This window comes from Musa acuminata, chromosome BXJ2-3, assembly GCF_036884655.1.
Source record: "Musa acuminata AAA Group cultivar baxijiao chromosome BXJ2-3, Cavendish_Baxijiao_AAA, whole genome shotgun sequence".
Lineage (NCBI taxonomy): Eukaryota > Viridiplantae > Streptophyta > Magnoliopsida > Zingiberales > Musaceae > Musa > Musa acuminata.
In genome coordinates this window covers 41,855,956-41,879,930 of record NC_088340.1, presented here as the reverse complement: position 1 = coordinate 41,879,930, position 23,975 = coordinate 41,855,956, and the positions used below count along the sequence as shown (strand labels likewise).

Genomic DNA, 23,975 nt, shown 5'->3' with positions numbered 1-23,975 from the left:
TTACCTACAAACCTGTGTAGTTGGTAAGTAATAAGAATGCACCACACTGATGCATGTTACTCGAGACTGATTCTATATCTCATCTATCAAGATTTCCACTTTGTTTCAGATGATTGATTTCTTCTTAGGCAAAAGAGAAGCAGAATTTTTGTGCTTATGAGTGTTTTGCAGTATGCAACTTTCCTTTTGCATTGCTGAAAATAAACTTGGATAAGGTAGGTGATTATTGGGTATCTGTGATTCCTTGACATTAACATGGATCATGAAGGGAGAAATCATTTCAGTTTCTGCATCTTAGTTCTACAGTAATTCCACAACACATGATCTCTATGTTCCTCAATTTATAGAGTTTCATCACCATATCTTGGGAATGTAGTTTCATCACCAAAATATAGAGAAAGCCAAAATAGTTTCATCACCATATCATGGGAATGTAGAATGAGTCGCAACCAACCTCTCGATCTGCATTTCCGCTCAAAAGTCTCGGACTGTCCATGGTCAGCTCCATTTGCAATGATCGTGTTAGACATGACTGCCAATTACATCGTGAATGATGTCGATCTCCCTGCCATAAGCAGCAAAAGATGATTGTGAGTTGCCACTCCAAAACCAGAAGGCGTTAGATGGTGGAGACGTGAGCATGAAAGGCTAAGTTATCTCAAAGCTCATTGATGTCTTTCTTCTTCTTCTTCTTCTTCTTCTTCTTCTTCAGCAGCAGCATCATCGACTAGGTTTGTCTCGAAGGTGCCGGAATGCTTGATGTAGTTTATACAATTGCCTCGGTCATCTTTGATGGAAAAAATTGGAAAGTGTTTGATCATGGGCCAGTCTGCGCCATTTTGGAGGCATCTGCGGAGGAGTTGGGTGGTTCCGTACACGTCCAGTCTCTGGAGTGTGGTGAAGCATGCTGGGCAAGCCGTCAACCACTCTGGTAAATGATTGATGCGAGATCCAAATGTGCCCAACTTCAAGACCTCCAGTGCAGGGAGATCAGCAACAATCTCCAGATCTGATTCACCACTTATACTCAGTTGTTTCACAGAAGGGAAACCTCTGATGGACTTGAGAGCACACACATCCCACAGATCCAATGTGGTTAAGCAGGTTGCCTGTCGGATCAGGCCTTCCGGTAGAGACTTCAACTTGGGGCAATTTACGAGGAACAATTTGTCGAGGCGACGCATAGCAAAGCCTTCCGCTACCCAATCCCACACTTCCATGTTAGTCATATTCCAGAGTTCCAGCTGCCTTAGTTTCGGAAACAACGAAGGAGGAGAAGTAGAAGTAGAAGAAGAAGAAGAAGAAGAAGAAGAAGAAGAAGAAGGGCGCTTTGAATTCCGTTCCCGTTCATGACCAGTAGCAGCAGCAGCTTCACACCCAAAAAATTCCGGTCCGATGGTGGTCACTGCACGTGCACCTTCTATTGCAAGAAACTCCAAACTGGGGAGCTTTCCTAGTGGTGGAAGCTGTGGCCAATGATCGCAGGTATATAGTTCCAATCGTCTTATGTTTGGAAGAAGCGAACTGATGCTTGCAGACGCCATCCAGCTGGGGTACCGGAGGCCGAAGAAATTGTGTAAACTGAGCGAAACAACAGATGATGGTGGATGAAGTGCCACATCGAACACCTTCTCGATTATTTCAATCTGTTCCTCAGTGTGACCATCGGATGTCGGTGTGGATGAGCAATGTAAATGTAGATTCTTCAGTTTTTGTTTACCCTTTAAGACGCTCGTATCTCTTCCCGGTTCAGCTTCCAGCCACGCCCTCTCCAACCTGTGAATGGAGAGGTCTCTGAGCTCCTGGAGGCCGCATAATGCTTCCAATGGGCACATACCATTACCCGTGTTCACGATGAATCCTTGGAGTTCATTGAGGTGCTTCAACCTTTTTATTCCATATGGAAAGCTCTCCAGCTGTGTATCTCTACAATCGAGTGTCCTTAGATTGACTAGTCTTACTATACCTTGGGGGATCTGTGTCAACCGTCTACATCCAAAAAGGATCAAAAACTGCAAATTCGTCAGATTGCATATGCTTTCTGGAAGCTTCTTTATATCGGTATAAGACACATTCAAGTATCTCAAGTGCATCAAATTTCCAATGTAGTGCGGTAGAATCTCGATTTTTGTGTGCATAAGATGCAGGACTCTAAGTCGCACAAAGTTCTTCAAGTAATCATCTATATCCTTCACATGGCCCCTTGCTATCTCCACCAACAATGTCCTCACGGACTCATGTTGCTCGATCAAACTGACGATACGCTGGATGTCCGTGGTTTCAGTGGCCACAATCGACAACCGACGCAGCTTCATCGAGGCGGCACCACTTCTCCACTCGTTTTGCACGTCACTAATGAACAAGCTCTCATCTCTGGATAGGAAATGGCCGAGCGATCGCAGCAGATCATGCATCTTGAAATACTCATAGTAGTCGTCCTGACCGTAACGTTGCCATTGTAAAAGGCTCCTATGAAGCAGCTCTCTATGATATTGCTCCCCTGTTTCCTCCAAGCTGACATCTCCTCGTGCTTCGACAAACCCCTCGGCTATCCATAATCTGATGATGTCAGACCTGGCAAACACATAGTCTTCGGGGAACAAGGCACAGTAGAGAAAGCATTGCTTCAGATGGGACGGCAAGTCTTGGTAGCTCAGATACAGTGCTCCATGCACACCTTCGGGAAGTCCGGTCTGTGACCATGTGGCGCTGCGGAGAACTTCCTCCCACGCACTTCTGTTGAGTTCTTTGGTGCAGAGGACCCCTCCGATGGTCTTGATGGCCAGGGGAAGCCCTCCGCATTTCTCAACAATCTTCATGCCTGTGTCCTTGAGATCTCGGGCATCCCTTTCCTCCTCTGCATTCATCGTCGCCTTCTTGCACAGGAGGGACCAGCCATCCTCCGGAGGCAGCAGCTTCATCTCGTGGACGTGGGCCGCCTTCATTTGCCTCGCGATCCCTGCGTTTCTGGTGGTCACCAGCACCCTGCTCCCTGCTGCTCCTCCCTGCAAAGGATTGCGGAGCAAGTCGTCCCAGATCCGAGCATCCCAAACATCATCCAACACCAGCAAGAACTTGTTCCCTCTCGGGAGACCCTCCACCAAGGGCTCCAGCAGACTCCTGCTCTGTTCTCTATTATATTTTCCACCAGCACCTTCGATGATGTTTCCGAGGAGATCCGTCTCGCTGAACTCTTGGGACACGCACACCCAGATGGTGGTGCGGAAGCTGGCCTTGATTTTGCCATCATTGAACACCTTCTGAGCGAAGGTGGTCTTTCCGATGCCGCCGATCCCCACAATTGCCAGCACCACCTTGTTCTTACTCGGATCTTGCTTTGTCAGCTGCTCCACCAGTGCCTTGGAGTCCTCCTCCAGTCGCTGGCCAACCATGTCAGACTCCATCACGGGGGAAGTTATGCGACTAACTCGAGGAACCACCCTTGGTTCCGCCGCAGACACATGGAGATGCAGCTTGGACCTTCGGGCCGAGATCTCTTCCAGCCGATCGTTGAGAACCTTGATTTTGTTGCCCGCCACATTTCTGAACGAGATGGAAGATATGTTGCCTTTCGACCGCTTCGGATCGGACTCACGAGGAGTCCACTTCTCGGCCTCCATCCGGCACTCGTCGAGGACGTCGTCGGCGTCGTACATGACATCCTTGAGCTCCATCAGCCAGTCGTTGACGGCCTTGTCCTCGATCCGCCGCTTCTCGGCGTCAAGAAGGACAGACTGGATGCTGCGGAGAGTGCGTTGGAGCTTTTTGATCTCCTCGGGGACTCCCAACAACAAGTCCACCTTCTCTTTAGCCTTGCCCATCAACGTACCGACCAGCCAGGAGACGACGGAATCGGCCATCTTTGGTCACAGAGTGGGAGTTGAGTGGCTGTCTCCAAGTCTTGTGGAAGCCAAGGCAAGGGTGAGTAAGGTTGCAAAGTTATACCCGCATAAGCTCTTTTTTTTGTTTTCTAAAAGAAAAATAAAAAACCTTTAATAATGAAACTGATAGGAAACAATAATATCCAAATCCAAAAGATCAAAATTCCTCTAAAGATGAAAAAATTTGTTGATTCTAGTACGAATGACCATTCAATTGCACGTGATATCTTTCAATCATCCATAATAAATATTAGATGTAAAATTCCTCTAACATCATTCAAAATTCAGAGTAAAAGATTATTTATTTATAATATCCACCATCTTCATAAACTAAATGTAATCCTTTCAAAATATTTTTTTACATCATAATATTTGTCATTTCAGAATCTCTCTGAAGATATCTACAATCATGGTTCCAAGAATCATTACAATTTAATTTGATCCGATCAAGTGCTAATTTGATCCGATCAAGAAATCCTTACTAATCCAAACGCCATGTTACCAAGAATTAAAAGGATTAAAATGAAAACCAAATTGATTTTTACCGAGAGACCAAAAAGCTAACGAGACAGAACAACGAAACAATACATATTTAATGAATTCGAAGTCAGTATTATAAAAAGTGCATAACTTGTGCTCATAAATGCCCAACCAAATCTGATGTTTGGGACGTAACGTTGACTAAGAACCGTAGCAATGGCAAACATGCATAAACTACTATTATTATTATTAGCTTGACGTCGGTGATCTCGTCGGAGCAGGAAGCCAAAAGTGAAGTAGATCAAGATTGACCGAACCACTCTAAATCTCGGTTTGCATTTACTTTGAGCATTTTATCTTTATTGCAAACCTCCTAAATAGCTACTGCCTTCTGCGCTTTTACGAACGAGTTTCTAAGTTCAGAGCTTTCCGAATCTGCGTTTAGACGTAAATCAGCTTTTTCGTATGATCATTACATTTCAGTTTACGTTTACGTTTTGATTTCAATCATAACTGCAAACTGCCTTCTGCGCATTTATAAAACGTATCTCAAAGTTCAGTATCTTCAAAATCGGCATTTAGACGTAAACCGGTTTTATCGTACGAACGTCGCATTTCAGTTTGCGCTTGCATTCTGATTTTCATCATAAACTGCAAACTGCCTTCGTAGATTTACTTTAACGTCATCTCACTTAATCTTAAGTTAAAGTAATCTTATAATCGGCTTTTACATCGAAATCGTTTTTATCAAACGAACGCAACTTTCGATTTTAATAGTGAAAGATTTCCGCTGCACTAATTCACCTCCCCCCCCTCTTAGTGCTCTTGATCCTAACAATAAGAATTTTCAAGTAAAAGATATTGTCTAAACATGAAGGTTTGTAATACAAACCAAGTTAAGTCAGATAATATGATAAATACAAACAAGATCACTAACAGATAATATGTTAGCTATAAGATCACTATCACTTTATCAGTCTAATGGATTGATACTTAGTGCAGGACGAAAGAATGCAAAGAAACTTAAAAAACATATCAGCACATGTTTAAAGCAAGCTTGATGCCAAAGGAACTTAATAAATAGCGGCACAAAATAAAGCATCATTTATGTTAAAGGCAAACACGATCTTAAAGAAACTTAAAAAACAGAAAAGCGACACAGCATCATCATGTTTAAAGTAAGCATATCCTAAAAGAACTTAAAAGAATAAAGACACAGAATAATAAAGCATCATTATATTTAAAGCAAACATGATTCTATAGGAACATTAAAAAAAATAACACAAAATAAAGCATCATTATGTTTAAAGCAAATATTATATATATATATATATATATATATATATATATATATGCTAAATTAAATTTAGAATATATATATGGATTAGAAGTTCTTTTGTAATAATAACTAGAATTTCACATGAATGCTCTGCGTTCATAAGCACAGAAGCTATAAACATCTGCGGTTGATATATGCAAAATGTCGGAAAAACATGAAAGGCTCGAGAAATAGAGCCATAAACCACAGATTCCACAACATCAACTCTTCAACATGATAGATCGTATTTGGAATTGTACCAAATCTCTTTGTGAACATACATAAAAGGCACTGTGATGTTGATATATATCCAGTTGCCTTCCCTTTGCTAGTGTAGAGCAGGTTCACCCCTTTTGATGACTTGTACCCATAGAAATATGGGATGTGGCTGCTAACTTTCATGGTCATATCACATGGAACTAGGAGTACGGATCCAGTTTTTGGCCTTTGTCATGTCCATAAGAATAATCATGCACACAGGCATTGCTTCCAAAAAGGTTTCACATCCTTCTTCTGTGAACCATCTTTGGGTGGAACTGAGGCCACCACTACTAGTCTTCCGATCCCCATATATTCTTGCGTAAACTCATCGTCGGTCGTTCTTAGACAACATGTCCTTCAAACTACATTCGAGAGTTCTACTCTGAATCACCCAGAATCTGGGTTTTATCTTCTTGTCCAGTGAGTAGCTGAAGTACCTTGGGTATTCGACAATTTCCTTGTGTGTGGCTTCTTCATGGCGTTTGCGTTTATTTAAGAGGAAATCAAGCTTTGGTTACAGAACGTCTTCAATGTTGTATCTCAGTTTGGGAGAAAATATCTACAAATAAAATAATGGAGCATACTTCCTTCTTAGACAGCCCAACCACCCTCATAAGAAGCAGACATCCTACCAACTGCTATATTGCATCATTACTAATACAAGGCAAGATCTTATTTGGGAGAAAATATCAACAGATAATAGAGCATACTTCCTTCTTAGACAGCTCAATCACCCTCATAAGAAGCAGACATCCTACCAACTGCTCTGTTGCATCATTAATAATACACGGCAAGATCTTATTTGGGAGAAAATATCTACAAATAATGGAGCATACTTCCTTCTTAGACAGCCCAATCACCCTGATAAGAAGCAGACATCTTACCAACTACTCTATTGCATCATTACTAATACAAGGCAAGATCTTATTTGGGAGAAAATATCTACAAATAATGGAGCATACTTCCTTCTCAGACAGCCCAATCACCCTGATAAAAAATGGAAGAAAAATCACATTGCGCTTTTATCATGCTGTTCTTATTACCTAATTCTGATGTCATTTCTGAAATTGCAACAAAATATCAAGACGTATGCTATATTCAGGAAGTGATCTAAAGATGCCAAGAAAATTTGAAGCCAGATCTGCTTATGCATAGTTTAAATTGTTGTAGATTATGTCATTATGATACAGCTTGTTGCCTGCATTTATGATTTTGTAGACCTGAGAACAAAAATAAGAAAAATCAAGATCTTGGTTTAATATAATCATTGTGGTGTCCATTTAGCAGGAAGGTTTAGTTAAGTGATTATACTAAGAAGAGGGAATTAATCAGCAGAAACTAGACATAATACAAGTTACTATTATGCCAACTTAAGGTACACTCTCATATATGCAACTGAGCAGAACTTGGATGCAAATAGTTCATGCATTTGGAGGAACCTACAGCTCATGTCAATAAGTTAGCAAAGATCTGTGGCAACTGTTTCATGCACAGTTCAAGGTTTTAATGTATCAAGCAAATGCCATCAAGGTCTCTCTGATAAGTTCATTGTACCAAGTTTGGATACAAAGTTACAGTCATTCTTGTCTAAGTCTTCTAAATTCGCGCACTTGGATGAATGTATTCAACTCCATTTCCTTGTATTCTCTAGGAAAAAGTGCTGACCCAACTCGTTGTTTTTATCAAAGATATGATTCTTTCTAAATATCTTAGCATGCATGAAATGTGCAGTCATATAAGAGAGAAACACCTTGACTAACAAAAAAGATGGCCAGGACAAAACATTATGATCTAGGCAAAGATCAGTTTGCAACTCAGATCCATAGGACACTCCAAACCACTCCAGAGCCTTTTGGAGAAAATTGTTGTCCACACCCCAACTTCAGAGTGTAAAGTGAGGCTCCTTTTTGTTGAGAGTTCATTGCAAAGGATGAGTGTTTCACCTGCTTGGCTCTATTCAGCAATGGAGGTACCTAACAAAGCTTGAAGAGTTGGTGATACCATCAGCAAATGTGGCCAGTGGGGGATCATTTTGGTGGTTCTTGTGAATGAACAGAATGATCAGAGTAACAATTGAAGAGATCTCTTGACTTAGAAGGAGAAGACTAATGTGGCATTGTCGTCATGGGAGCAATGAGGAAGAAAGTTATTTCATATCCTACTTATCTCTTTTCACTCTCTATCTATAGATTGGATCCAATGTGTTAGAGCGCCTCAACTGCCTCCACTTTGATTTGGTGCATATTTCCATTGTGTTCTTTCTGCTCCAAGAAAAAAACAAAAGGGGTTTGACAACAGTGATGGAACACAGGACTCATCACAATCATTTGAAGAAAATTGCATTTTTTTTAAGCCTAATCTGCCTCATCCTTTCTGTCTTATTGAGAATCACAAGCTTACTATTTAGTACTATCAATTCAGATGTTGGTCACAATACCACACACAATATAACTGGAAAATAGAGCAGAATTCAAGGCAATAGACGGAGTAACCTACAAACCTATGTATGGAAAAAAATCAAAGTTGAATATATATATATATATATATATATATATATATATATATATATATATATATATATATATATATATATATATATATATATATATATATATATATATAGGACTGTCGTGAATTGTATCATAAGCTTAGATTGACATGACTGAAAAGTTTTCCTTTTGCTTTGACAAACTCCTCATCTATGCAAAATTGGATGAGGTTTGTCATTGAACAAGCCACAAAACAAAAGGCATAGTTTGAGATGAGATGACAAGTCACACTCTCTTCATATATCGATGATTCACGTAAATGTTTACATCTTCTGAATTTTTTTTGAGATAGTTTCGTATATGAAATCCTTACATATATTAAATCCAAAACTATGTTAGACTCTCATGTGCAGTACTATTTTTTCTGATAAGAGTCATTTTGATATCTGGTAGCAGTATTTTGATCATTCAAAATCTCATAAATAATTATAAAACTACAAAAACAAAAAGTATAATTCTAATTCCTTCTACCAATCTTTTTTCCGAACCTACATTCCATGTTTACGCAGAAAAGAAAAGATGATCTATACGTTTGTCTTTGTGGTAATATGTTGAGGAATCCAAAATCAATGACATGCTACAAATACTCTGATCAAGACATTTCACTGCCAACATACACAGCATTGAATTAATCACCATAAAAAAAAGAGCTACAGGTATAAGAAGGTGAGGGAAGTCGAGGAAACAGATAGACAATGGTCAGCTCCATTTGCAATGATCATATTAGACATGACTGCCAATTACATCGTGAATGATGTCGATCTCCCTGCTATAAGCAGGAAAAGATAATTGTGAGTTGCCACTCCAAAACCAGATGGTCGAGAAGTGAGCATGAAACGTAAGTTACCTCAAAGCTCATTGATGTCTTCTTCTTCTTCTGTTTCTTCTTCTTCTTCAGCAGCAGTAGCATCATCATCGACTAGGTTTGTGTCGAAGGTGCAGGAATGCTTGATGTAGTTTATATAATTGCCTCCAGCATCTTTGATGAAAAAAATTGGAAAGTGTTTGATCATGGGCCAGTCTGCGCCATTTTGGAGGCATCTGCAGAGGAGTCGGGTGGTTCCGTAGACTTTCAGTATCTGGAGCGTGGTGAAGCTTGCAGGGCAAGCCGTCAACCACTCTGGTAAATGTTTGTATGGAAGCAAAAACCCGCCCAACTTCAAGAGCTCCAGTGCAGGGAGATCAGCAACAATCTCCAGATCTGATTCACCACTTATCCTCAGTTGTTTCACAGAAGGGAAACCTCTGATGGACTTGAGAGCACACACATCCCACAGATCCAATGTGGTTAAGCAGGTTGCCTGTCGGATCAGGCCTTCCGGTAGAGACTTCAACTTGGGGCAATTTAAGAGGACCAATTTGTCGAGGCGACGCATAGCAAAGCCTTCTGCTACCCAATCCCACACTTCCATGTTAGTCATATTCATGAGTTCCAGCTGCCTTAGTTTCGGAAACAACGAAGGAGGAGAAGTAGAAGAAGAAGAAGAAGAAGAAGGGCGCTTTGAATTCCGTTCCGGATCATGACCAGTAGCAGCAGCTTCACACCCAAAAAATTCCGGTCCGATGGTGGTCACTGCACGTGCACCTCGTATGAAAAGAAACTCCAAACTGGGGAGCTTTCCTAGCGGTGGAAGCAGTGGCCAATGATCGCAGTTAATTAGTTCCAAGCGGCTTATGTTTGGAAGAAGCGAACTGATGCTTGCAGACGCCATCCAGCTGGGGTACCGGAGGCCCAAGAAATTCTGTAACCTGAGCGAAACAACAGATGATGGTGGATGAAGTGCCACATCCAACACCTTCTCCATTCTTTCAATCTCTTCCTCCGTGTAACCATCGGATGTGAATGAGCAACTTAAAAGTAGTTTCTTCAGTTTTTGGTTACCCTTTAAGCCGCTTGTAGCCCTTCTTGGTTCAGCTTCCATGTACGTCATCTCCAACCTGTCAACGGAGAGGTATCTGAGTTCCTGGAGTCCGCCTAATACTTCCAATGGGCACATACCAATGCCCGTGTTCACGACGAATCCTTGGAGTTCATTGAGGTGCTTCAACCTTTTTATTCCATATGGAAAGCTCTCCAGCCGTGTACCTCTACAATCGAGTGTCCTTAGATTGACTAGCCTATCTATACCCTGAGGGATCTGTGTCAACTGTCTACATCCAAAAAGGATCAAAAACTGTAAATTCATCAGATTGCATATGCTTTCTGGAAGCTCCGTTACAGAGCTCCAGGACACATTCAAGTATCTCAAGTGTATCAAATTTTCGATGTAGCACGGTAGGATCTTGATATTTATGAACATAAGATGCAGGACTCTAAGTCGCACGAAGTTTTTCAAGTACTCATCAATATCCTCCGCATATCCACTTGTTCTCGGCACCAACAATGTCCTCACTGACTCATGTTGCTTGGTCAAACTGACGAGATGCCGGATGTCCGTGGTTACAGTGGCCCCAATCGACAACCGACGCAGCTTCATCGGGGCGGCAGCACTTCTCCCCTCGTTTTGCACGTCACTAATGAACAAGCTCTCATCTCTCGATAGGAAATGGCCGAGCGATCGCAGCAGGTCATGCATCTTGGAAGACTCATCGTAGTCCAGACCGTAACGTTGCGATTGTAGAAGGCTCCTATGAAGCAGCTCTCTGTAATATTGCTCCCCTGTTTCCTCCAAGCTAACATCTCCTCGTGCTTCGACAAACCCCTCGGCTATCCATAATCTGACGATTTCAGGTTCGTGAAACTTAAAATCTTCTTGGAACAAGGCGCAGTGGAGAAAGCATTGCTTGAGATGGGACGACAAGTCTTGGTAGCTCAGATTCAGTGCTCCGTGCACACCTTCGGGAAGCCCGGTCCGTGACCATGCGGCGCTGCGGAGAACTTCCTCCCACGCATTTCTGTTGAGTCCTCTGGTGCAGAGGACCCCTCCGATGGTCTTGATGGCCAGGGGAAGCCCTCCGCATTTCTCAACAATCTTCATGCCTGTGTCCTTGAGATCTTGGGCATCCCTTTCCTCCTCTGCATTCATCGTCGCCTTCTTGCGCAGGAGCGACCAGCCATCCTCCGGAGGCAGCAGCTTCATCTCGTGGAAGTGGGCCGCCTTCATTTGCCTCGCGATCCCTTCGTTTCTGGTGGTCACCAGCACCCTGCTGCCTGCTGCTCCTCCCTGCAAAGGATTGCGGAGCAAGTCGTCCCAGATCTGAGCATCCCAAACATCATCCAACACCAGCAAGAACTTGTTGCCTCTCAGGAGACCCGCCACCAAGGGCTCCAGCAGACTCCTGCTCTGTTCTCTATTATATTTTCCACCAGCACCTTCGATGATATTTCCGAGGAGATCCGTCTCGCTGAACTCTTGGGACACGCACACCCAGATGGTGGTGCGGAAGCTGGCTTTGATTTTACCATCATTGAACACCTTCTGAGCGAAGGTGGTCTTTCCGATGCCGCCGATCCCCACAATTGCCAGCACCACCACGTTCTTACTCGGATCTTGCTTTGTCAGCTGCTCCACCAGTGCCTTTGAGTCCTCCTCCAGTCGGTGGCCAACCATGTCAGACTCCATCACGGGGGAAGTTATGCGACTAACTCGAGGAACCACCCTTGGTTCGGCCGCAGACACATGGAGTTGCAGCTTGGACCTTCGGGCCGAGATCTCTTCCAGCCGATCGTTGAGACCCTTGATTTTGACGCCCACAGCATGTCTGAACTTGACCTCGCGAAAGCCAGCAAAGAAGGGAAATCCGCACAAGGTGGACGGCTTCGGATCGGACTCACGAGGAGTCCACTTCTCGGCCTCCATCCGGCACTCGTCGAGGAGGTCGTCGGCGTCGTACATGACATCCTTGAGCTCCATCAGCCAGTCGTTGACGTCCTCGTCCTCGATCCGCCGCTTCTCGGCGACGCAAAGGACAGAGTGGATGTTGCGGAGAGTGCGTTGGAGCTTTTGGATCTCCCCGGGGACGCCCAACAGCAAGTCCACCTCCTCTTTAGCCATGTCCTTCAACGTACCGACCAGTCCGGAGATGAAGGAATCAAGCACGGCGGCCATCTTTGATCACAGAGTGGGAGTAGGGTAGCTCCCTCCAAGTCTTGTGGCAGCCACGGCAAGGGTGAGTATGGTGCAAGTTATACCTTTGAAAATAAACTTTTGCACAAATTGGTATGATGTCAAACTTGTGAAGTTTGGAATTGTCAATATATATAATATGTGGAGAAAATATAATTGTTATTGTTGCGGTGGGACAACTGTTTAAGCCATGGCCTCGGGGCCGTCGCGGTTTGGTTCGGGTCCGGAAGGCGGGGATCTCCGTGGGGGCGCTCCTCGAGCCCGCTGAATCTTCGGAGGCGGGGATCTCCGAAGGCTTCGCACCTGCACAAAGGTCGGGTCGGGGTGCTCGACCCAACCCCTCCGACGATCAAGTTAGAGTAAGATGTGGAGGGGGTTTCGAGAGAAGTAGTGTTTTGGGGTGTGTCCCCCCTCCTCTTTTCTAATGAACGAGAGAGTATTTATAGGGAAGCATTCTGCTTCCTGAGCTGCCCGCTTGTAGGGGGCAAGCTGGTACTCCTGACAGTAGCGATGGCGTAACGTGTTGGACTTGGCCTTTGCAGGATATTAATGTGCCTCGGTCAGTGTTCTGATCAATTCCGAGGTGCGTGACGTCATCCGGAGCAGCTGACTTTGTCCTGAGGCTGACTGTCATTTTTACCTTATCAGTAATGATGTCAAAGCACCACTGAACTCTCAACAGGATCTCATGAACAAAGCATAGTATCTCCTTCGTTGTTGCACAGAAGAACCAAGTCATGGTGCAATCATGCTCTGTGGGCTACTTTCGTAGTACCTTAAATGTAATTTGAGGACCTATTCGAGAATACAGAAATAATAAGGACTCAAATGCAAAAGGTGATTGTGACGCTGCGGAAAAATGGCACAAGAAAGGAAGAAAATAAGAGGATAGGGAGGCGGCTGTGAGAATAAAAGAGGAGGAGAAGAAAGAAGAAGAAGAAGAAGAGTCTTCCGCAGGCAACTTTGACCTGTGATTTGGCAGGCTGAAAGAAAGGTTGTATACAGTGTGAATAAAGATTAAAAATATTGTTGGCTCTTGTATGAGTGATCAATCAATTACCTATCCGATTTCCTTCCAATCATTCATAACAAATATTAGATGTAAAATATCCATAACAACATTCAAATTTTATGATGGAGCAAGAGATAATTTATTTATAATATTTACTATCCTCATAAACCAAGACAACTTTTTCAAGATAGTTTTTAAGTCATAACACTTATTGTCTCACTTTATCTACATCTCAAAAAAATAATGAAAGCATCATCATATATATCTAGTTATGAAGTTAGTACCATTATCACAATCATGATTCAAAAAATCATTATAATTTAATTTGATCCAATCAAGTGCTGAATTTTCCCTTTTAAACAAGCAAAGACAATGATGACACTAATGTTTCTCATGAATTCGATTAGCTTCATTATAACATGAATGTGTGAAATTATTTTAAAAATAAATCAGAAATAAAATATATTAAATTATTAAAAATAAGATGCATGATTTTGTATAAGAAAACAACTAACCTAATTATATTGATTTTTAATATTTATTTATTATATTAATAATTATCATCAACACAATTAAATCATTATCATTACCAATATCATTACTATTGAGATTAACAATATCAATACCAATATCACTATAACCATCATTATCATTACCATTCATTATCGATATCATTAACATTACTAGTATCATTACCATTATCATTAGTAAGATCATTACCATTACCATAATCAATATCATTATGATTTACTAATAACAAAATGATTACCATCAACATTACAAATTCCAACATCATTACAAATGTCATAAATGCTATTATCATTAATAATACATACTATAAATCATAAGCTATAAAATATATATTAATTATCTATATTCATGTTTAAGTTATAGGCATCATTCTACATATAAATTTACCCATGTGATTAGAACTTAGTAATATTTTTTCATACTACATATTGACATACTAAAGTCATAAACTATAACCTATATATTAATTACGTATCTTATACGTGCTTAAGTTATAATTATCATTCCATATACAAATTTTCCTATGAGACTACCACTTGTGACAATCACAATAGACTCTGAGACAACTACGTTTACTTGATTCTCCTTTCACATCAAACTATTATGTGGAATTGAATTGGATTGGGATGTGTGGAGGTGCTGCTCGCATCTGCAGGTCATCTTCTTCGGAACTATTCTCGTACAGCTTTCATTTGCCTTCTCTTGTTCTTCGTTTTTATGTGCGCAGAAGTCAGCTTGGTCCCTCCGATAGAAGCTCGCCACCAATGGGCTACAGCTAATGATTTCTAGAAGAAGCCACCTCGGTGAAGTTAAGTGGAGCAGTGAGGGAGACGACCGAGTCGGCTTTGGTTTCAGACACAGGTTTGTGGTTGAAGACTTGTGAAATGGACTGAGAAAAGACAGGTTGAAGGAGAGAGGCGATGGGAAGAAGACAATCGATAAGTAGGTAAGATAAAATTGATGTCACAAAAACAAGTTTAATTCATTGTCATCTCTATCTCCAAGTATGAAGTAAAGATCAACACGAATGCCTTTTGCCAATCCAAATGAATAATTATTATATTTCCCCCAAGCAGAGCTTGCTGGTGTAATCTGAAAGCATTAATTTATTAATGATTGATATGATAGCCTGTTTGTTGTCATCATAATGATTAAACTTAGTTTGTATTAAAGTGATTTGACAAGTTGTGAATGAAAATTATTTTAAGTTTTCATTTTGTCACACATCCGACTTAATGAAATGTTTTTCTAATATCTTCTTATCAGTTATTGCTAAAATACTTGGAACATTTGGGTTTGTCATTGTTGAAAAGCAAATCAAATGAAGGAAAAGAATAGATGATGACGCAAACAAATTCTGTCTCTACTATCTACAATAAAAAAATAATTATTTTTTGACTTTTTCTGTTCCTCCAAATATCTTTACCAACTCTCAGGATCCAGGATCATTTCATGAGACCAATGATTTAGCCATTACTTTTCTCGTGTAATCTGAATTCTGAACCCATGAGGTGTTGCAATTTGCATTCATGGAGCAACCACCTAAAAAAGTTCTGATATTTCACTTTTCCTGTATTCTTTTACTGTTGATAACTCACTTTACATCATGGAAGAAAAAAAGGGCTCTTTTCTTTTTCTTCTTGGAATGACCCAAATGTTCAGCAATCAGCAGAGATTGCAGTGATCAAATAGGCTTGAGCACTTCACTGTTTTCTGATATGGATTTTTTTCTTTCCCTCATCTCTGTTCTTGCAGCACAATATGTGATCCCATAAGCAAGAAGCTACCTCACACTGCTTTCTTTTCTTTTGCTGATCTCTGTTCATGTAGCACAGCGTGTGATCCACCTACAGCAGCTGGCAGTGAAGTGCCTGCAAAATGCCAAGCAAGCAGAGTCATCATCATATGGTTGGCGCAAATGCCTACTTTGTCACCAAGAAAAGCCCACACTTCACAAGCTATATCTATCTTACTGGCATTTGTGTCTTGTCTTGATTCAGGGAAACCTTGCTGTGAACTCAGCCATGGCTTCTGACAAACATTTACAATCGGATTAAACCGAGATTTAATTAGACTTTATATGAATTACCTAAAACCACAAGACTCTTAGTTAGTCGAAATCTAGATTCTAAAAGGCTCTTTTCAATTTTTTAATTACCTTTTGGCATAAAGCATGCATAAAAATGGAAGAAAAATCACATTGTACTTTTATCTTGCTGTTCTTATTACCTGATTCTGATGTCATTTCTGAAATTGCAGCAAAATATCAAGAGGTATGCTATATTCAGGAAATTATCTTAAGATGCCAAGAAAATTTGAAGCCATATCTGCTTATGATTAGGTTAAATTGTTTTAGATTATGTCATTATGATACTGCTTGTTACCTGCATTTATGATTTTGTAGACCTGAAAACAAAAATAAGAAGAATCAAGATCTTGACTTTAAATGATTATATTAAGAAGAGGGAATTAATCAGCAGAAACTAGACATAATACAAGTTATTATTATGCCAACTTAAGGTACGCTCTCATGTATGCAAATGTGCAGAACTTGGATGCAAATAGTTCATGTATTTGGAGGAACCTACAGCTCATGTCAATAAGTTAGCAAAGATCTATAGCAATTGTTTCATGCACAGTTTAAGATTTTGCCGGAATCAATCACCTAGATCAGCTACTTCATATGATTTAAGAAATCAAATTATAAGAAGAACAAGGTCAATTCAGGAACTATATGATGTGACCGGAAGGATTGATATTAACAATGATAAACTTTCTTTATTTTATATTTTTGCTTATCCATTAACTTTTGAAGGAGCTTGTAGAGAAAAAAAACTGTGACAAGCTAAGAATTCAGAGATTCGTACGATCAACAAAAATGATATATGAGAGCTTACTATACTTCTATAAAACCACCAAGCGATTGGTGTTAAGTGAATCTTCAAAACAAAAATAAATGCAAAAGGCGAGATAGAGAATTACAAAGCATGATTGGTTGTAAAAGGATACAAACAATAATATGAGATTAGTAATGAAGAAGTTTTTGCACCAGTTGCTCGACCAGAGATAGTAAGATTAATTATCTCGTTAGCAGCTCAAATGAAATGAAAAATTTTACAAATGGGTATCAAATCAGTATTTCTTAATGAAATTTTTAAAGAAGAGATATATATTCAACGAATCCCTAATTTTATTATTCAGAATAAGAAGATAAAGTATACAAGTTAAAGATAGCTCTTTATGGAAGATTATCACCCTATAAATACACCTATTGAATATAGCACCAAGTTGACCAAGGAATGTGAAGGTAAATATATTAATCTAACATATTATAAAAGTCTAATTAGATGTTTAAGATATATGACATACACTCAACCTGATATATTATATGGAAGCTCCTAAGATATCTCATTTAAATATCACTAAAAAATTTTGTGATATGTTAAAGAAATAATTGAGTATGGAATGTTTTATTTATTATATAAAGGGTTAGAGCTCATTGGATATAGTGACAGTAATTGGGCTGGAAGATACAATGATCGAAAAAATATAACTGGATTTGTATTTTATTTCATTGTTTTAATTCATTGTCATCTCTATCTCCAAGTATGAAGTAGAGATCAACACGAATGCCTTCTGCCAATCCAAATGAAAATAGAGAGAGTTTAGAGAATAGTTCAACTATTAAGGATTAAAAAGGTTCTCACAACTTAAATACTTAGTTTTTTTAATAGTATATTAATTTTTATCTCAATGAATATTGACCCTATTTAGTTAGTTCCCTTTAATTTGAACTCTTGAATGTATACTATGAATGAGTTGTTGTATGCACTCGTATGTTCTTCTGAATTATATGTACATACGAGATTGATTTAGAAAACTTGTAGAGATACGTAAGAATCAAACTGTGAACGAATGAGAAAGGAATCCTACTGCAAAAGTGTTCAACAAATGGATACAAAGTTTTAAGGCTGCCTTAAACGAGCAAGCAAGAAATAATTAGAGGAGGAAGACAGATGCATACAAGACATGACATATCTCCATTGATGATAAGGGAATCGAAGCAGTCGTGCACTGCATGGGCCGGTGAGGTCTTCGCCGTCTCCCTCCGTTGCTGTCGAGCTCTGACCAACCTCACCTCGAAACAATGCTCACGACCGAGAAGCATTAGGAAGCTTCACGACGACGCCACTCACCACCATGGCCGACCTTCCCATGATTCATTCACAAGTCTCGGCTACAGTTTGCAAGCGTGGAATCCGTGGAAGTCGGACAAAGCATCTCGGCTATTTGATTCTGGAAAAATACAACAAAGAAAGGATAAAAATACTATGGAAACAAATAACAAAAACACAAGATCAAAAATACTTTAGGAAAGGTGTATAAACACTTTCGAAGGATTTCTTCGATGTTTTTGATTTAACACAAATTTCAGATTTATTAAGATCATCAAAATGGTGCTAGTTCCAATATGTGCTAATGTATTATGCTAAATAAGAATCAACAATATAAATAAAAGTAACATCTTTATTAAATTTATAATCATTGTCAAGAATAGATAATTTGACCATTCCCTCAACGGAATAGTCTTTTCCAACAAAAGTTCCATTACGAGATAGAATTAACTTTCCGGATTCAAATACAGATTTAATTCTAGATTTACCAAGGAGATTCCCACTCACTAAATTTATACTCATATTTGGTACATGAAGAACATTAGTAAGAGTGACTTTCTTATCCGAAGTGAAAACGAGTTCCACATTTCCCTTGTCAATCATCTTAGAATGAATTTCATTTTCCATTTGAATCTCTTGCCCTTCTGTGACTTCTTTATAAGTCTTGAAGAGTGTCTTATCATAGCAAACATAGACGGTAGCACAAGTATCGTACCACCAACCAGAAACCTTGTCAAATATGGCATTCACTTTGCTCACCGTAGCGATTATATTATCATCTCCCTCAACGAAGTTGACTTCCGGTTTCTGGCCTTTTTTAAATTTGAAATCCCTAGCAAAATGACCAGGTTCGCACTCTTGTCTTTCATCCTCGATTCGAAGATGTTTTTGAATTTGCTCCAAAGTGATATCCTTGGAGTCATGTAAAATCTTCTTCCTATACCCTTTCCAAGATGAAGGCAACTTGGCTATTATAACCCATACTTAAAAGGTTTAGGAAGTTCGATTTTTTCAGCTTTCAATTGATTAACAATGACCTACAACTTATGCACTTGTGCCAAGATTGGCTTGTCATCCACAAACTTGTAATCAAAATATTTAGAAATTAAAATTTTCTTTGTCCCTTCCTCCATATTTGAATTCCAAAGCATTCCAAATTGCTTTCGTAGATGGTTCCACAGTATAAAGATCATAACATCGGTTCGAAAGAGCATGGAGAATGTATCCTCTATACATGATTTCATATTCAATTCTCTTTTTTTGTTTAGCCTTGACTTCCTCGGTGTCATCGTCGGTTGGATCAAGAATTGGTTGAAGATTTGGATCAAGCACATAAAAGATATTTAAAGCAGTCAACATGAACTTCATTTTATCTTGCCAACGGGTAAAATTCGTTCCATCAAAACGATCCAAACGAACAAAATCTTGATTCAATAATTTGATGGTATTTGTGGCCTCAATTTGTATAAACTCACAAAAATTTTAAAATTTAAAAGTCCTATAAAGTATTTTACACCTACACATATTTTTTTATAAAATATACTAATAAACCTAATAAATATAATATTACAACTCCAACTACCAATGCGAGTCAACGCAATTGTATGTAATCAATATCGTACTCTTTTTTATATATTTCAACACTATTAATCTCTTCTAATATAGTTCATAACAATATTTATAGTTTGTTTTGTCAAGATAATATTATTATCATATTAAATCATAATATGTATATATAAATATAAATAGGATAATAAAAATAAATATTTTTAATTAAGTAGAAAAAAATATCAATAATAGTATTCACTTAAATATGTATCACCTTATGTTTATGAGTTGATCATATCGAACATATTCTTTAAACATTTTACATTATAAAATTTTAATAAATTGATTAATAATCTTAGAAGTGGTGCTAAGTTCTTAATTAACATATGTTGTTTTTGGATTTTTTTTTCTATAACTACTAAGTACTTTAACTCATCATTCTTAAAGAAGAAAACTATTATGATATTATTATAAAATATTTTTAATGGCTTGGTAACTGAGTCGATCATAAAAAGTCTTACAAAAAAAATTTTGTACCCATAAAATTTGATTTATGATCTTAAAATATATCATAAATTCAGCTTACATTATTGATGATATAATAATCGATTAATTTTTAGACTTCTTCTTATTCTTCTTCTTCTTCAGCAGCAACAGCAGCAAAAACAGCATCATCATCGACTAGGTTTGTGTCGAAGGTGCAGGAATGCTTGACGTAGTTTATATAATTGCCTCGGAAATCTCTGATGGAAAAAATTGGAAAGCGTTCGATCATGGGCCAGTCTGCGCCATTTTGGAGGCATCTGCGGAGGAGTTTGGTGGCTCCCCATACGTCCAGTCTCTGGAGCGTGGTGAAGCATGCAGGGCAAGCGGCCAACCACTCTGGTAAATGATTGATGCGAGATCCAAAAGTGCCCAACCTCAAGAGCTCCAGTGCAGGGAGATCAGTAACAATCTCCAGATCTGATTTACCACTTATTCTCAGTTGTTTCACAGAAGGGAAACCTCTGATGGACTTGAGAGCACACACATTCCTCAGATCCAATGTGGTTAAGCTGGTTGCCTGTCGGATCAGGCCTTCCGGTAGAGACTTCAACTTGGGACAATTATGGAGGACCAATTCGTCGAGGCGACGCATAGCAAAACCCTCCGCTACCCAATCCCACACTTCCATGTTAGTCATATCCCAGAGTTGCAGCTGCCTTAGTTTCGGAAACAACAAAGGAGGGAGAGAAGAAGAAGAAGAAGAAGAAGAAGAAGAAGGGCGCTTTGAATTCCGTTCCCGTTCATGACCAGAAGCAGCAGCAGCAGCTTCACACCCAAAAAATTCGGGTCCGATGGTGGTCACTGCACGTGCACCTCCTATTTCAAGAAACTCCAAACTGGGGAGCTTTCCTAGCGGTGGAAGCAGTGGCCAATGATCGCAGTTAATTAGTTCCAAGCGGCTTATGTTTGGAAGAAGCGAACTGATGCATGCAGACGCCATCCAGCTTGGGTACCGGAGGCCGAAGGAATTCTGTAAACTGAGCGAAACAACAGATGATGGTGGATGAAGTGCCACATCCAACACCTGCTCCATTCTTTCAATCTCTTCCTCCGTGTGACCATCTGATGTCAGTGTAGATAAGCAATATAAATGTAGATTCTTCAGTTTATGGTTACCCTTTAATCCGCTCGTATCCCTTCTCGGTTCAGCTTCCATGTACGTGATCTCCAACCTATCAACGGAGAGGTATCTGAGCTCCTGGAGGCTGCCCAATTCTTCCAATGGGCACGAACCAGTAGCCGTGTTCATCACGAATCCTACGAGTTCATTGAGGAGCTTCAACCTTCCTATTCCACATGGTAAGCTCTCCAAGTGTGTACCTTTACAGTCGAGTGTCCTTAGATTGACTAGCCTATCTATACCCTGGGGGATCTGTCTCAACTTGAAACATCCTTTGAGGATCAAAAACTGTAAATTCGTCAGATTGTATATGCTTTCTGGAAGCTCCGTTATATGGCTATGAGACACATTCAAGTATCTCAAGTGTATCAAATTTCCGATGTAGTGCGATATGCTCTCGATGTTTGTATGCATAAGGTGCAGGACTCGAAGTCGCACGAGATTCTTCACGGAATCATCTATATCCCCCACAATGCCGTGTGTTCCATCTACTAACAGTGTCCTCACTGACTCATGTCTCTTGGTCAAATTGACGATATGCTGGATGTCCGTGGTTACAGTGGCCCCAATCGACAACCGACGTAGCTTCATCAGGGCGGCACCACTTCTCCACTCGTTTTGCACGTCACTAATGAACAAGCTCTCATCTCTCGATAGGAAATGGCCGAGCGATCGGAGCAGGTCATGCATCATGTAAGACTCATCGTAGTCCTGACCGTAAGGTTGCGATTGTAGAAGGCTCCTATGAAGCAGCTCTCTGTAATATTGCTCCCCTGTTTCCTCCAAGCTGACATCTCCTCGGGCTTCGACAAACCCCTCGGCTATCCATAATCTGACAATTTCAGGCTCGTGAAACTTATAGTCTTCGGGGAACAAGACACAGTTGAGAAAGCATTGCTTGAGATGCGACGGCAAGTCTTGGTAGCTCAGATACAGTGCTCCATGCACACCTTCGGGAAGCCCGGTCCGTGACCATGCGGCGCTGCGGAGAACTTCCTCCCACGCACTTCTGTTGAGTCCTCTATCGAGGAGGACCCCTCCGATGGTCTTGATGGCCAGGGGAAGCCCTCCGCATTTCCCAACAATCTTCATGCCTGTGTCCTTGAGATCTTGGGCATCAATTTCCTCCTCTGCATTCATCGTCGCCTTCTTGCACAGGAGCGACCAGCCATCCTCTGGAGGCAGCAGCTTCATCTCGTGGACGAGGCCCGCCTTCATTTGCCTCGCGATCCCTGTGTTTCTTGTGGTCACCAGCACCCTGCTGCCTGCTGCTCCTCCCTGCAAAGGATTGCGGAGCAAGTCGTCCCAGATCTGAGCATCCCAAACATCATCCAACACCAGCAAGAACTTGTTCCCTCTAAGGAGACCCGCCACCATGGGCTCCAGCAGACTCCTGCTCTGTTCCCCACCATGGCTTCCACCAGCACCTTTAACGATATTTCTGAGAATATCCGTCTCGCTGAACTCTTGGGACACGCACACCCAGATGGTGGTGCGGAAGTTGGCTTTGATTTTACCATCATTGAACACCTTCTGAGCGAGGGTGGTCTTTCCAATGCCGCCGATCCCCACAATTGCCAGCACCACCACGTTCTTACTCGGATCTTGCTTTGTCAGCTGCTCCACCAGTGCCTTGGCGTCCTCCTCCAGTCGCTCGCCAACCATGTCAGACTCCATCACCGGGGAAGTTATGCGACTAACTCGAGGAACCACCCTTGGTTCCGCCGCAGACACATGGAGTTGCAACTTGGACCCTCGGTCCGAGATCTCTTTCAGCCGATCGTTGAGATCCTTGATTTTGATGACCACCTCATTTCTGAACTTGACCTCGTCGCTTAAGCCAGCAAAGATGGAAAATATGTTGCCTTTGAACCGCTTCGGAGGGGACTCTCCCGGGGTGCACTTCTCGGCCGCGGTCCGCCACTCGTCGAGGACGTCGTCGGCGTCGTACATGACATCCTTCAGCTCCATCAGCCAGTCGTTGACGGCCTTGTCCTCGATCCGCCGCTTCTCGGCGTCACGAAGGACAGACTGGATGTTGCGGAGTGTGCTTTGGAGGTTTTGGATCTTCCCGGGGACGCCCAACCACAAGTCCACCTTCTCCTTGGCCATGTTGAACAATGTTACGAGGAGCTTGGAGATGAAGGGATTCGGCATCACGGCCATATCTTCTCTCGTCTTTTGCTTTCCTGGTGGAGATCTTTGTTTCGTGTTGAAGACCGGTCACAATGGTTAGGTTGTTCTCTCAAATTATAGTTGATGTTTGCCAAAGAAGTCAACGTATGGCCGTTTAGATTCGTAAGAATGGGACAAATTGTTATGATGTCAAACTTGTGTAGTTTGGAATTGTCAAGATATATAATAAGTGGAGAAAATATAATTGTTATGATGTGAGCACCACCGAACTCTCAACATGCTCTCGTGAAGAAAGCAATAGTATCTCCTTGGCTCTTATCTTTGGCTCGCCCCCTTATCAACGTTGCTACA

General features: G+C 40.8%; 3 protein-coding genes across 4 annotated transcripts; all 3 read right to left on the bottom strand.

Annotated features, from left to right (window-relative positions):
* Positions 1-263: 263 nt before the first annotated feature.
* LOC135608364 (disease resistance protein RGA2-like) lies at positions 264-3,918 on the bottom strand. The gene has a single exon (XM_065101171.1). The coding sequence runs from the start codon at positions 3,858-3,860 to the stop codon at positions 666-668; it is 3,195 nt and encodes a 1,064-aa protein (XP_064957243.1). The 5' UTR covers positions 3,861-3,918; the 3' UTR covers positions 264-665.
* Positions 3,919-9,089: 5,171 nt separating this feature from the next.
* LOC135608363 (disease resistance protein RGA2-like) lies at positions 9,090-12,581 on the bottom strand. Of its 2 annotated transcripts, none has more exons than XM_065101168.1 (2): positions 9,337-12,581; positions 9,090-9,258 (listed from the first exon to the last, which is right to left on the bottom strand). In XM_065101168.1, the coding sequence occupies exon 1, from the start codon at positions 12,536-12,538 to the stop codon at positions 9,338-9,340; it is 3,201 nt and encodes a 1,066-aa protein (XP_064957240.1). In that variant the 5' UTR covers positions 12,539-12,581; the 3' UTR covers positions 9,090-9,258; position 9,337. The 2 variants fall into 2 exon arrangements, with proteins under 2 accessions (XP_064957240.1, XP_064957241.1); XM_065101169.1 differs by having other exon boundaries at positions 9,090-9,255.
* A 7,869-nt stretch (positions 12,582-20,450) lies between these two features.
* LOC135606597 (disease resistance protein RGA2-like) lies at positions 20,451-23,645 on the bottom strand. Its single transcript, XM_065097637.1, has one exon. The coding sequence runs from the start codon at positions 23,643-23,645 to the stop codon at positions 20,451-20,453; it is 3,195 nt and encodes a 1,064-aa protein (XP_064953709.1).
* Positions 23,646-23,975: the final 330 nt, after the last annotated feature.